Source organism: Balaenoptera musculus, chromosome 13 (assembly GCF_009873245.2).
Source record: "Balaenoptera musculus isolate JJ_BM4_2016_0621 chromosome 13, mBalMus1.pri.v3, whole genome shotgun sequence".
NCBI lineage: Eukaryota > Metazoa > Chordata > Mammalia > Artiodactyla > Balaenopteridae > Balaenoptera > Balaenoptera musculus.
Genome location: NC_045797.1, coordinates 6,966,824 through 6,981,642, shown reverse-complemented (window position 1 = coordinate 6,981,642; position 14,819 = coordinate 6,966,824). Strand labels below are relative to the sequence as shown.

The window sequence follows — 14,819 nt, the reverse complement described above, 5'->3', positions numbered from 1 at the left end:
GCCCCAGTGTAGACAACAGAACTAACACTACCCCTTGTAAGGAACTGCCATGTCCTCCAAATGAGCACCGTGTGCATTTCAAGCAGACGCATTTAGTTTAAGCGAGCTTGTCATCGCTTTGCTTAGAGCTCAAGCTTGATCTACTGGGCAGAGGCTGGAGCTGGGAGCCAGGACAGCCACGTCCTGCCCGTGGTCCTGCCATAACCAGTGATATGATGACGAAAACGCCATGCAATCTCTCTGCAGCCCAATGTCTTCATGGTGTTGTCACAAGGTTTAAATGCGAAGGAAATGTACAAAAGGGCTTTGGGATAGCTTCAGGTGCCCCAAATCCAATGTACTGCTATTAAATGTTGTTGATAAGGAGAGAATCTGCAGGTTCAAAGAAACTTAAAAAATAGTGACGTTTGGGGTTTTGTTTTGTTATGTTTCAGCTAAATTGCTATCTCGAGTAAAAGAGCATACTTGTGTCATGTTGCTGTAGAGGACGCAAATAAAATGATCATAAAATAAATATTGCGTATCTTCCTAGCTCTGCCCGCGTGGCCAGGGTATATTTTAAATTCACTGTCTAAGGGGTGATGCTAAATATGCTTCTGGCAAGACTCTGAGAGCACCTAAGGCATTTCATTTAAATTTCAGATCAGGGAAGGTTAAAATACCCAGAACATGTAGCCTATTAGCATTTTAATTCAGCCTTAGGACATTACCCAAAGTTATTCGATTTGGGAGTCCAAGCAGTGACCTTCATGTAAAGGGAGGCTGCAGCCCCAGCCTCCCAACGGCGAGGCTCACCGCTCCAACCCCACAGTCACTGGAAACTCTCCGGGGTGGCCGTGGTGACAGTGACTGGCATAAGGGAGGCACGAGATGGGAATGACACTCAATCACAGAGCCAGGCTTCAGGTTCAAAGGACAGGGCACAACTGTCCTGCCCTGCTTGCAGACATCTGCAATATGAAACCCCAGCTTTCGTGAACATTCCATGGATTTCAAATGGAGACTGTTCTGAGGATACACAACTCATGCTGTGGATGGGCATGAAGTGGGCTGTAGCCAAGAGAGGCACTGCGGGTTTTCTATGAACTGGCTAATTTCTGGACCAAAACCAGCATTTGCAATCAGAAAAACAAGCTTGCATTGCATGCATCGTACTTCTCCTCCTCTCCGATAGGTACAGCACCTACTGTACCTATCGTGAAGCACCTACTGTGTGCAACTCCATGCACAGATGCTCCCACAGACATGCTTGCTGTCCTCAGCCAGGTCAAGCCAACCAAACGCACAAGACTGGTGTGATGCACGAAGTGGCCTGATGTAACATGGAGCAGGTGGTCATTTAGGATGATTTCCAGGCTTCCGAGAAGCCCCCATACCCAACATAATACCTCCTGCATCTGCTGGCTGACGACTGAAATTCCACAACTAGAGAGTCACTCCTCTGGTTTAAGATGTCTTCACCCCTGTAAGAAATGTAGACACCACAAGAAGGGAAAACACTTTACACCTGACCAGCCCTCAGCACCTTAGTGCGCATGAGTTTGTCAGCTTTTTCCCAAAGGCCAGGGAGAAAGGGCACAAGACATCAGGGTCCAAAGGGCACGGGACATGTGAAGAAAAGGTCAGGAACAATGCAGAGTGTAGCAATGAAGATACATTTCGAAACCCTACCTACTTTGCAACGTGACTTGGATGTTTAAGACAGAGGCATCAGGATACAAACCCAAATCAATGAGGCAGGTATCCGACTCACTGCATTTCCAAGGTCAAGGATCACTTCCAAATATGGAGAAGACGGAGGTGAGGGGGAAGCACTCCTTAAGTAAACCTGCCTCATCTCCCAACTCCTTTAAGCTGGAAGATAACCAAAAGCGCTCCCAGATGCAGACCACCGCTGGGTAAAGTTCCCTAATGAGGTCCCGCTGGCACGCCCAGCCTACGGACTCTGATACGAGGAGGACTGAACACCCTCAGGACCCACCTCCACGTGAGCTACTAACAGAAGCGCACTGGCCACCTCTCATGGGACCGCCACGATGCCTGTGCCAGGCCGTGCCCTCCACACCATCAGCTGAAACCGGAATGACCGAAGATGACGACCGTCCCCCTTCTCCAGAGGAGGGCAAAGGAAACCCTGCACAAGAGGCAAGACTTCTTGACTGCCTTTCCTCGGGTTTCTCAGCTCTGCCGCTTCCACTGAGCATTCAGCACCTCCTAACAGGAACCCACCCACTCCTTATCCTGAACTAGAGCCACAACCCCCTCCTGTCATGTCAGGCCCAGGAAGCTAAAATGTCACCTGCACAAAGCAAATGTCACTGGAAGAGAAAGCCTGGACTTGCCAGCCGTCATCTCTCCCCAAGCGTCTGAACTTTTACCTCTTCTGACTCATAAAGACAGTACCTTCTCGACAGCGAGTCCGCCGTTCCACTGATCACAAGTGAGGTGTGGGCAGGTTGTCACAATCCTGGAGCACGCCTACACCATTAAAACTCAGCCCTCTTCCCTCTTCTGCCATCCCAGCAATATGAGCGCCAGGCCATTTGCTCTACAAGCAAAGGAACCTTCTCCCTGACGTGCTGCAAAGTCAGGTCAGCTTCCCTGGGGATGGTTGTAGCAGAGAATTCCAATTCCTGGCATGCTAATACATCCATTAAACTCAGTAAGAGCCTCGTGTTATGAGTTATGTTCCTTTGTTACTAGCAGACGGTAAAATCTCTATCGTCTGTGAGGTGGTTCCTTCTTTCTGTGACAATTACAAGAATCACACTCTTCAGATGGATGTCACCAAATGTATTCATTTGTTTTGCATGAAAGTAGAGGCAGACAACTGCTACGAGACTATTTATTATTTATTGCAGATGTATAGCATTCCCAGAAAATGTGATTCCACATTCTGAAACCGGGGATTCTGCCGTTTGGTAAAAAAGAAACAAATGGACTCTCGCCCACTGCAGGCGCCCTGGCCATTTTACGCGGGAAAGCTGAGCTGTGAGCAGGTTTTTGTTTTTTTTTTTTTTTCTCTCAAAGGTAGGACAGCCACTTCCTCCCTGTCACAACGACAGTGCGGCCCGATGGGACTGGTCAGAACCATTCCTGTGAACGAGTCTGGCGCTGGGGGAAGGGGGCACAGCAGTACTTCAATGTTAAGATGTGTAAAAAAAAAACTCAAATTTTTTTAAAGTGGGGGAAAAACATCCAAGCACTTTAACTCCACTGCACCAGGTGAACTGATACAGCTCAGAAGTTTTCCTTTACACCAACTGTCAATGCCGGAATTTTGTATTCTGTTTTGTAAGGATTTAATAAGAGTCATAAAAACTAAAAAAAAAAAAAAGGAAAGAAAAGGAAAGAAAATGAGGAGCCTTCCCTGACCCCCTGCCCTCCTCGGACTGTTGCTCTTTATGAGACACAGATTTCTGCAGAGCTGCTCTCTCTCCAATGCCGGGTTCTCCGAAACCCATGTGATCTGCGTTCACAGCAAGGTCCCCCCCTCCTCGCGGGGCCTCCACGGACACTCCTCACTGCCCAGCCCCCCGCACGGCCAACGCCACCTCCACGAGCTCTCTCCCCAGTCTGTGGGGCTGCGAGCTTGTTTTCCTCCTGCCTCTCGGGCTACTCCCGAGCGTGCCTGCCTGTTTCTCTTCCTGTGCCGCTCCTGCAAAATGTGCTGTCACTCCAGGCTCTAGGCCTGGCCTCTTCCTGGGTGACACTGTGCATTCCTTGCCTGCAGGTGCCGTTTTCATGTTGATGACGTGTGAAGTATTTTGTAGGGCAGTGGCCAAAGCCAACTATGCTGGTTAAGGAGGAAAAGATATCCAAATATGATACTATCATCATTTCCAAAATCACATGATAACAGCATGGAACTAAATAACAGTAATACCTTTGAGCCTCAAGTCTTCTCCCTTCCACTGAGCTCAAAACATTTCACATATATGTCTCTTCGTTATCCTTACAATGTCCCTTGAAGAAAGACAAAGCTGGTAGATACTCCTAGGTTAACTTTTTTAAAGATCGAGGAACTTAGGATAAGAGTTTGATCATCAAAACAATGTCGTGAAGAAGACATCATGTGGAAGGAACAGCAATGTCCAAAGTACTTTCTTCAGGTCCATCCAGGAGACAGGACCTACCTAAGAGCCAAGAAGTGGCCACACTTCCTAAACCCTGGTGTCTACAAGCCCAGCGTCCATCAGTTGTGAATGTGAGCCACAGCAAAGCTAAGCAGGGCGAGCGAAACAAAGGGAAGTCCTCTCTCCTTCAGACAGAAGTAAAAGAAGAATTCTGGAACAAAGGCTGGGCTGTTATTTTTATACTCCCAAAACAACGAAAAACAAAAATCAGTCTCTTTCCACAGCACCCATACGAAAAGGATATCCATGTACTACAGAATAGAGGAATGGAGGACGGGTGAGTGAATAAAGAAATTACAGATTGTATAGAGTAAGCCTGCTAGGGCTGACAGTGTCATCACTTTCACTGGATCCGACCCAGACATCAGCCAACTCCAATCTGTGCCCAAGCCGCCCTCCTGGAGGGAAGGCACTGGAGTTGGCACAGCGGCCTCTGCAACTGAGCCCCAGATCTGACCCAGCAGACCCACTGGCCAGAGAGAGACTCTGCCGTCCTCCTTCCTGCACTGAATCACGTGCAGCCCGTTCAAATCTGACCACTCGCTTCAAACAAACTGCATTTCCCATGACAAAGGCTTTCAGCCAAGGGTATATGTGGTTCATTGCACCCCTTGACTGGAATCATCAAAGTGTTTCATCCTTACAAAAACAAACCAAAAACAAACAAACAAACCAAAAAAACCCCATTATTCTACCTACTGGTGTATCTCCAGGGTTGGGATCTAGGAAACGAGTGAATTCAAGGAGAAGAGAATGAGATGAACCTATTTACGGGGCAGGAATAGAGACAGAGATGCAGAGAATGGACGTGTGGACACAACGGGGGAAGGGGAGGGTGGGATGAATTGGGAGGTTAGGTTTGACATAAATACACTACCATGTGTAAAATAGCTAGCTAGTGGGAACCTGCTGTACAGCACAGGGAGCTCAGCTCCGTGCTCCGTGGTGACCTAGATGGGTGGGATTGGGGGGGAGGTCCAAGAGGGAGGGGACATATGTACACATATAGCTGACTCACTTCACTGTACAGCAGAAACTAACACAACATTGTAAAACAACTATACTCCAATAAAAAAAAAAAACAGAATGAGAAACCTTTCACCTATCTTTTGGATAAAGTTATCATGTTCTCCATGTTTAAAAAATACTGTCTTCCTCAAATAGCAGAACTACAATTCACTTTAGTCCAAAAGCATTTCTGAATGCCTCCCGAATGCCCTTGTGTCAGATACTGGGAAGATCGTTAGGGCTGCAACCAGCCTATCCTGCTGCTGAGAAGTTAACAGTCTAGGGGACCAGGGCGAGGAGAGGAAGGGGCCCTTCTAAGCAGAGAATGTTAACATCCTGTGGTCCGGCATGCAGAAGGAGCCAGGATTGCGTCCTGCAAGAGAGCTCCTTTGAGCTGGGTCTTGAGAAAGGGGCAGGTGGAGGAGAGGGAAGGGAAGAGGGAGGACTCAGAAGCACAAGATGCACAAATTACTATTAAGTGGCCTTTGAGAGTATTCGGAGGAGGTGACCTTTGCCCTCACCACACCACCTTACTTCTTTAGCCACTTGGAATTCCACATTCAAAGCTTCATTTCTTTGGTTTGCTCCACTGCTAAACTACCTCGCCCTAAATAAGTTTACCTGATCCCTTCCTGAAAGCAGGCTCGGCTGGGAGTGCATAAGTGAAGGATGGACGCAGGGGAGAATGAAAGGAGACTCCCAGACTCGCTCATCCTTTCCTTGCAGTTTGCATCAGGGCGGGCCGCGATCAGCTGGACCACAGAGGAGACAATCTGCTGACAGTCCTGGGATGCTGACAGTCCTGGGATGGATGCCGTGCTCACCCGCCCCCGGGGTGAGGGCTGAGGTCACAAGGGCCAACAGGAAGAAGAGGAGGCACCCAGCGAAGAGGGGAAGAATGTTCCGCAGACACGCTCCTGTTCTTCCGGGCGGTAACATCAGCAACTGTGCATCATTAAGGAAACGTGATCACACGCTCCAAAATAACGACAACTGCTTTAGATTTAATGGGTCAAGCTAATTAACGTCTCCTGTTATTTATGAAGCAAGTACTAAAAGATCAGTGATCCTTCCTTAAATCGGGGAAAAGCAAGGTTGCTGAAGTTTACTCGCAAATTCCTTCCTTGGTCTGCAATCAGAGCCAGTGGACTGGGGGGCAGAAGGGTGGTCAGGGAGGGAGCGGGTGATAGAGGCAAGTCAGGCTGAGAGGATGGGGCTGGAGACAGAGACTGGGGAGGAAGCAAGGACGCTCCCAACTGGGGTCCATCAAGCCCCCGAGCTGTGGTAGCTATGGTGCTGGTGATGATGGTGGTGATGGTGGTGATGGTGACGGTGGTGCTGGTGATTGATGGTGATGGTGATGGCAGTGATGATGACGGTGGTGACGATGGTGACTGTGGTCGTGGTGGCGGTGGCGGTGGTGGTGAGGCTGGTGGTTAAAGACCTGCTGGGGAGTGAGGACTGGCCAGCAGCGCACACGACGAACCCTTACATCCTAAAGAACATTACTAGGACCCTGCTCACTTACACCAGGCTTTTCGCTTTGAGTCACCGAATTCCAGTTCCCATGCCTGTTCACTCGGTTTTCCCCCAACAGCTTTATGCCTCTGGCTCACCACCAGCTTTGGAAGCATCGCCCCCTTGATTACTTCCACCATCTTGAAAAGGTCAGCCCAACCTTATTCGTTTGTCTCTGACCGCAAAGGCTGTCGCAATCTTAATTCAATCTTGAAACTCAGAGCATTTACAGATCTCTGCCTTAGGGCTGCCGATCTGTTCTACAAGAATGGGAACAGAATTGAGCCTGGTTTGTGCCATAATCACTTCTCCTGTACCACAGCTTTTGTGAAACTAGGAAATTGAAGGGAGTCATAAAGTAACAGACGCCCACAGAAAAATTTAGCCGGTAAATATTCCAATGAAAACTAGCCTTTTTGGATGATCTATACCATCATCTCAGACCCATCAGGCCCATATTAAATTTTGCTAATACCAATTTCCCTTTATTACTATATGCAGCCACTGTACGAAGGACTTCACGTGCATTATTTCATTTAAGAGTCTTTAAAACCCCAAGAGACATTTCCCCGTGCACCCATGAAGAAACGAGAGGCTCTGAGGTTAACTAACTTGTCCAATGCCCACAGCCAGTGAGAGACAATGCCTGGGTCTGAAGCCAGGCAGTCTGGCACCGGAGACTGAATTCTTCGACTCTGCTGGCCTGGCTCCCTGGGGAACCTGCTCACTGACGGGCCTTGACAAATGGTACCCCCATCCTTTGTTTGTAAATGCCAGGCAGAAGGGTGTTAATTTTCAGATCGTGACAATTTCAGTTCATTCTTCCAAGGTCTGCTAAGCCTCCTCGGTGGATATACATGAACCTTAACAATTCTTCTAAAGCCTATAAAATAGAACTGGGATAAGCAATTCAAATGAGTCAGCACTAGCAATTAACTAATACTCCAGTCGCTGAATTCTGTTCAGTGAGCTCCTTCAGAATTATGGAATACCATGGTAAGTGCATTTTATAATGGAACTAGCAGAGCCAGGCCACTTCCGCAGTATGGGCCTGGACACTTTACTGTTCCTTGACTATTTACTGAAGCCCAAATCTATTTCTAATTCAGTGAAAATGATGACGGCTCCAAATCTCTCTCGTAAACATGCTCCAGTGAGTTTTTAGAGAGATGACAGATAAATGACAGCTTTGCATTGCCAAGGGTTAAATGCTTTTCCTGAGGGATCCTAAGTCTTGGTGCCTTGAGAACAAGTGTCAGGTTCTAATGGAATTGTTCCGTGATAAACCGCCAGGCTGTATGACAAGCAGCTTTCAAAGAGGCTCTCCATATAGTATCAACAGCCGAAGTTAATTTGAGTTTCTTAACAGGACCTCTTTGCTTTACAATATAAAAGTGCCTTGGGATGAAGCAATTACCCTGATTTACCATCTTCTCCTTGGTAGAATATAAAGACACAGCAGAGCCTCACAAAAGCAGTAACATGACTAAATGAGACCCACCTGCGAAGTCCCTACTATGCTATTCCAAAGAGCCCACTTGCAGCCCGCAGCACAGAGCCGGCACCCATCACTGGCGTCCAGGGTGAGAAGGACGCCTACTCCCAGGGCTTTTCATGGTAGAGCCAATAAATTACTTTTCCTCCACTAAATGCTCAGTTAAATTTCATTTTCACTTTACCGCGTCAGTTGCTAAACTTCAGCTCCTAGGGTTTTAAAGCCGTACACAGGATGGGTCCTATTTTCCAGCGTGCCTATGTTGTAACCAGGATGCTCTCCCAAAGCACCCCTGCGCGGCCCCTCAGGGTCATGCGCGTGGTGCCCACGTTGGGGGGCAGAAGGATGGCCGAGGCCCCTCGTATAACTTCCTGACGTTTCCGATGGGTCAGGCTCCTCGACGAGGAAAGCCCTGCGACCCCAAACACCAGCCATGAACTCATGGCTCCGGCTCTTCCTGAGCCCGACTCCTCGACTTCGTTTCCTCCCAGAACCATGACCTGCTGAAGGGGAATCTCCGAAGGCAGGTAAGAGTCAGCTTGGGCTCCTTAGGTACAAAACGAGCCCCAGGCTAGGCTGAAAGCAAAGAGAGCTCCCCTTACGGAGAGGGCGTTAAAGGGACAGGCACGGCCTCAAACACCTTCCCACGTCTGAGCAGGCGGGCCAACCGTGAGGATCTTCCATGTGGACAGCACAGGTAGAAACTACCAAAACGGACTCAACCATCATCTGGGAGGCAAGGAGGCCCTGCTTTGAAGATGAGAATGGCTTCTTTTGGTACAAGGCACTTTATCCAGCTCAGCCAGAAGTCTCGGTGGGCAAAGCATGCAGGAAAGAGGGAAATAAGACAGAAGTGATCCTCAGGACTGAAAGGGAATGCAGACTCCGCCCCCCCCCCCACCCCGAGGATGGCGCCTCCATGGTCCCCAGGGAAGCAGGACTGGAGTGTGAGGCCCAGGGCTCTCTTCCTCGGTCACAGAGAAACAGAAGCCCCCAGGCAGAGGCCCCCTCAACGTCCTGTCCTCCGCCCGCCTCACCTGGACCCCAGGCCTCCCCTTCTCCTCCCTCAGGGCCAATCCTTCCGCCCCCTGGGCTCTGAAGCCCCTTCCGTTTACTCCCCACCTTCCATCCACCCTCCACCTCCCCACAGATGCGCTTCCCCCTATTTGGTCACCATCTGGGTCTCCACTGGCTTTTTCTCCACAGCAAATAAACCCCTTCAAGTCCGTCAGCTTTAAAAAAGAAAAAAGGAAGGAAAGAAAATGAGGCGCCTTCCCTGACCCCCTGCCCTCCTCGGGCTGTTGCTCTTTATGAGACACAGATTTCTGCAGAGCTGCTCTCTCACCAATGCCTCGTTTTCCGAAACCCATGTGATCTGCGTTCACAGCAAGGTCCCCGCCTCCTCGCGGGGCCTCCACGGACACTCCTCACTGCCCAGCCCCCCGCACGGCCAACGCCACCTCCACGAGCTCTCTCCCCAGGCTGTGGGGCTGCGAGCTTGTTTTCCTCCTGCCTCTCGGGCTACTCCCGAGCGTGCCTGCCTGTTTCTCTTCCTGCGCCGCTCCTGCAAAATGTGCTGTCACTCCAGGCTCCAGGCCTGGCCTCTTCCTGGGTGGTGTCGTGCATTCCTTGCCTGCAGGTGCCATTTTCACATTGATGCCGCGTGCAAGGCTCCAAGGGGCACCCACGTCTCTCTTCTCCGCTCCAGACCCAACTATCCAACCATCCACATGGTCTCCCCAAGTCAGGTTTCCCACAGACACACAGAGTCGGTCTTCCAAGCGCACCTCCGCCTCCCACCCCGGCCTCGGCCTCCATTCTGTTTGCCCACATCAGCACCACTAGCCACCTCGTTGCTCGGGCCAGAAAGGCGGGAATCAGCTTGTCTCCATCGTTTCCCATGCCACGGCCCCTCATCTCCAATCGGTCCCCAGCACTGTCAAGGTCTCTCAGATTGGTCCAGCTCTCTCCTCCACCGCCCGCTCCTCAGTCCAGGCCGCCCTGGGCTCTCTCCAGACCCTGGCAGTGCCTCCCAAAGGGTCCCCCAGCTGTTCTTCCTGCCCCAGTCCAACGGCTCCTCCAGAGTCAAGCCAGAGTGGGGTTTCTGAAACAGAGATTTGATCATGTCACCGCTCGGGTCCCACCCTGCCCTTGGACAGAATCCAACTCTGGCATCCACAGCCTGGCAGGACCCGGCCCCTGTTCTCTCCCCACTGTCAGCCCTCAATTCCCCCAATCTCTGAGCCCAGGTGTGTGCTATTCTCTGTGCCTTCAGCACCTCTGCTCTCCACCTGGCCCCCTCCTCCCGACCCCTGGAGGTCTCAGCTTAGCGGGGTTTCCCTCTCAGAAACATTCCCTGACGCCCCCAACAGACCCAGGGGGCCCTTCATAACTCCTACATAGAAACCTACGGTCTCCTCCACATCACATTTCTTGTACTAATCATCTGAATCCTCCATTAAATGGTTAGTTCCACAAGCAGAGGGCCTATGTGTACTTTCTGTATTTCCAGCACCTAGAATACTGCCTAGCACAGAGGTGGCAATGAGCACAATGCTTTAAAAACAGATGCTCAGTGGTTGTTTAATCTTCTTTCTCCTTCCTTATCAAAATGTGGCCTATACATATTCCACGATTTGAACAAACAGAATGAAAATCCACTCAGATCCTGGATCCTAAAATATTCTTTATGGTTGTAGAATACAATAATGAGAATCATAATAATGCCAATATTGGGCAACTGTCTGGTGCTGGAGAGTTTATAAAGAAAGTTGTATTTGTTTTCATATTTATCCCTCTCTACAAACCTGTTATGTACCCCTTATTTATGCAAAACACAACATTTTAGTAAATGAATATATATAATGAAATAAAATCGTGTGTCATGAACAGATCCTATGCTCATTTTACAGATAAAGACCCTTCTTCAACGAAAAAGTAGGACTTAGAAAATTGAAACGTTATTCTAAACAATAACTGTTAGAATCAAAATTCTAAGTTCTGCATAAGTTCTGAATATTAAAGACAATTTAAGTTTTAAAAACAATATATTTTTATTCAAAAAATGTTCCGTTAATGCTCACTATATACAAAGTGCCAGCTAGTCTGTGGCCCACAGCTTGACACAGACTCCTGAGGACGTTTCTCCATCTTCCCAGGGTGAAAATTCTGTAGTCAATTACGCTTGACTTAGAGGAAGATGTTGAGATTATGAATTATTGAACTCTACATTTCTATAATTCATTCTGTGCTAGTGACACTAAAGATGATTGATTCTAAATATCCATATAACACAGTGTCAGAAAACCAAGGGGTCCTCCCATGGCTGCTGTATCACTTACACGTTTCCCCATTCCAACTAGACATGCAATCTATCATAAAACTATTTTATTTGATTCCCTAGAACTTTCAGAATATTATATATTACGGGGCTGCTTACACATGATAACTCTCACAATTCTTTAAGAAACGCTTCAAAGAGGACACTCACTAAGTCTGTTCTGACAACACGTTTGCTTCATGTCCTCTTAAACGTCACGTCCTCCTCCTCCTCTGCTTTCCTCTTCCCTCAGCTCTTGCTCTTTCTGTCTCTTTTTATGTTTCCCACATATGCCCGTACACAACAGAGGAAGCCCAATGTCACCGGTAACGTAAGTAGCTCTGTGATATTAGGATAAATTTACGAATGTCCGCACCCCTCAGAATTAGCTGAGAACAAAGCCTGGCTCACGGGAGACATTCAATGACCGTTTGTTGAACGAATAGAGGAACAGATGGATGCATGAATCACCAACTTTCTTCTTCACTAACCCCACCTTCACTGAAGCCGGGGAGGAAAAGCAATACTGGGAGTGGATTTGTCTGGTCTTCCCGGGACGGTAAAGCGCGTGCTTGTACACACAAATGCCTTTCAGGTACATCCTGAAAGCAGGAGCCTCAAGGCGCTGATGAAGCTAGGCTTTACCAGTACATAATTTTTTCTTTAAGATTTGCACAGAGAGACGTGAAGTGTCATGATGTCCTTTTGCAATGAAAAATCTACATGCATTTATAGAAGATGCTGTAACATCTCAGCGGGAAACATCCTAGAAAATTACTGAACTTGAAGCTTTCTTAAATAAGAAGAAAATGACTCAGAGTTGGCTTGGAATTATAGAAAAGACATAGCAAAGCCTCCCGTTAGACAAGACTATCTCCTCCCACTGGGCCCATAACTTCCAAGGATTCTCCTCTACATTCAAAGGCATCACCACTGGGCCAGGAGGGAGAAGACCCAGGGGCGGTAGTTGGGAGCTAATCCGAGCTGCAGGCCTTCAGCTCAGGCACGGTAAACAAAACCAATCCGCACACTGATCAGTAAGAAGTGAACGGGGTGTTTGGAAATGTGAACGTGTTCTGCCAACGTGAAGTACCACGAATAGCTGGATGGAAGGTGATTAAAATACCCATAATGCAGAAAGAAATACCACCCCTCATCCATCTCAGGTAGGTGGCCTGAGCAGGCCGTCACTAAATGCTGACTTTGACCCAGGCATCTCCTACTAAGGAATATACTATTCATATTTAGGATATCACTGCAAAACAAATTATTAATTACAAAACAAATACAAATTTAAAACCAGTGGAATATCATTCCTAGGAGACTGGTTAACCAATTACAGTACTTCATACAATGGAAGAGTATGTAGCTACCGGATGATGTGGATCTAAATGTACAGACATGGAAAACATCCAAGACATATAAAGTGAAAAGAATAAGTTGTAGAGGGAAGGATGATATAATCTCTTTGACATAAAATAACGTGTGTGTGTTTATGGATACATAAAAATGTTTAAATAGTTATCTCTGAGATGAATGATGGAGTGGTGAGGATGGGAAAGAATTTATACTCTTCTGTCTTTCTTGGATATTTTATAGCCACATATTACTTTTTGAATAAAAAGCATTATATTTTAGAAATATTAAGTTTTAATTTGTTCTTCCCCTTCTGAAGTATCTATAAACATGCAAAATGTAAAATTAAGGCAATGATTAGTAAGTCACGTGCTACACTACACCAGGATCCTGGCTCTCCCTAACAGGCCAGGCCTATTTTCTCCACTCTCCTTCTCTCCTACCTACCCCCTCCCCAAGGATGAACTAAACCAACTCTCCACACCTCAGCTACAGACTTTAATCCAACCGAACTCTACATCGAGCAGGAACTTTCTGAATCTCTCAGTATTTCCCCTGTACTTAGGCATGCCAGGAAAAAAAAAAAAAAAAAAAAAAAATCACTGTATTCACCCAGAGAGCATCTAATTTCTCACTGCACCTGCTCCAGTATCATCTGGGCCTCAGACAAATTACCTGCATGATTCCCAAGGATAATTCAGAAGACACCAGGTCATCTGATAGCAGCTCTGGGAACTTCCCTTTAGGGAACTCAACTTGTCTGCTTCTTCCAAGACATACAGAACCTCAAGACTATGAACCCGAGTGCAGGGGCATATGGGACTTTGGATTTACAATGGGATAACAATTTACATCAAAAAGGGTTTGTTGAACTGCCAACATCCCCCAGGAACTCTGAACCCTACTCTCCTGCCTACAGATTTATTAACTGTCCATTGCCCTCCAACTCTCTCCTACCTTATAATTTCCCCAGTACTCTTTCCAGTTTTTGTGTGAAACTGTCTCCTTATCTTTCATCTAATCAAACTTTGTTTGCTATTTGAGAAATATTATTTATGATATTAATTTTTCAAGTTAGAATTTTAGATAAAAATGAATGTTTCTTCAGATTATGTGCGTTTCCTTTGTTTCCAATATTTATGTTTCAAGCAGTTTGTCTCTGACTAGTTTTTACAAGTCTTATAGAGCAACAAAATTATCATCAATAAATGCGACACCATCTCTTAATATTAATATTAGACATATCACATTTTCTTAAACATTAAAGGCTGTGACTAATCGCATCTCTAACAGCATCTATAAAAATATTGATAATTCTGCAAATCCAATGTGCCATTTCCTAGCCATGTCAATTATTTACCAGGCATATTAAATTCACAAAAGAAAAGATAAATATGTGAAAACTGCACATCTTCGCTAATAATTAAAGAAGTGCAAACTAAATCAAAGTGAAATCATTTTTTTAATGTACTCAATTGGAAAAGATTTTAAAAAACAAGTTGGAAAGATAATATTCCATCCCGGTAAGTGTTGGGTGACTGTGGTGTCCCCCACATGGCTGGAAACAATTGTGCATTTTGTAGTATATATTCAGAAACTTTAAAGAGAACTGTTTACCTTGCTAACCCCCTTCTAGGAATCTGGCCAAACAAAATTGTCAGAAATGCAGAGATACATGAAGATGAAATTTTCATCAGAGAATTGTACATAACAGGGGGAACAAGAAGCAACCTTGTGAGCAATAATCAGAAAATAATGAAACTATTTTGTATGTTGTAGCCATTAAACTCATGTGTTTCAATAATATTTAATGACATAGGAAATGCTCATAATGTAATATTAAATGAAAAACAGGATAAAAATTATATAAGCAATGTGATTAAAGTTTTGTTAAATTTATACATAAGCATATGTGTGTATGTGTGTGTGTGCGCATATACACGCATACATATATAAAAAAATCTAAGAGAATACCAAGACATTAACA

The 14,819-nt window shown here is 46.6% G+C and overlaps 1 protein-coding gene across 1 annotated transcript in view; it reads right to left on the bottom strand.

Annotated features, from left to right (window-relative positions):
* Nucleotides 1-14,819, bottom strand: part of AFF3 (AF4/FMR2 family member 3) — a 559,977-nt gene that overhangs the window by 467,597 nt on the left and 77,561 nt on the right. The window contains 1 exon segment of the mRNA XM_036873523.1: nucleotides 1,377-1,463. Coding sequence (XP_036729418.1) covers nucleotides 1,377-1,463 — 87 coding nt within the window.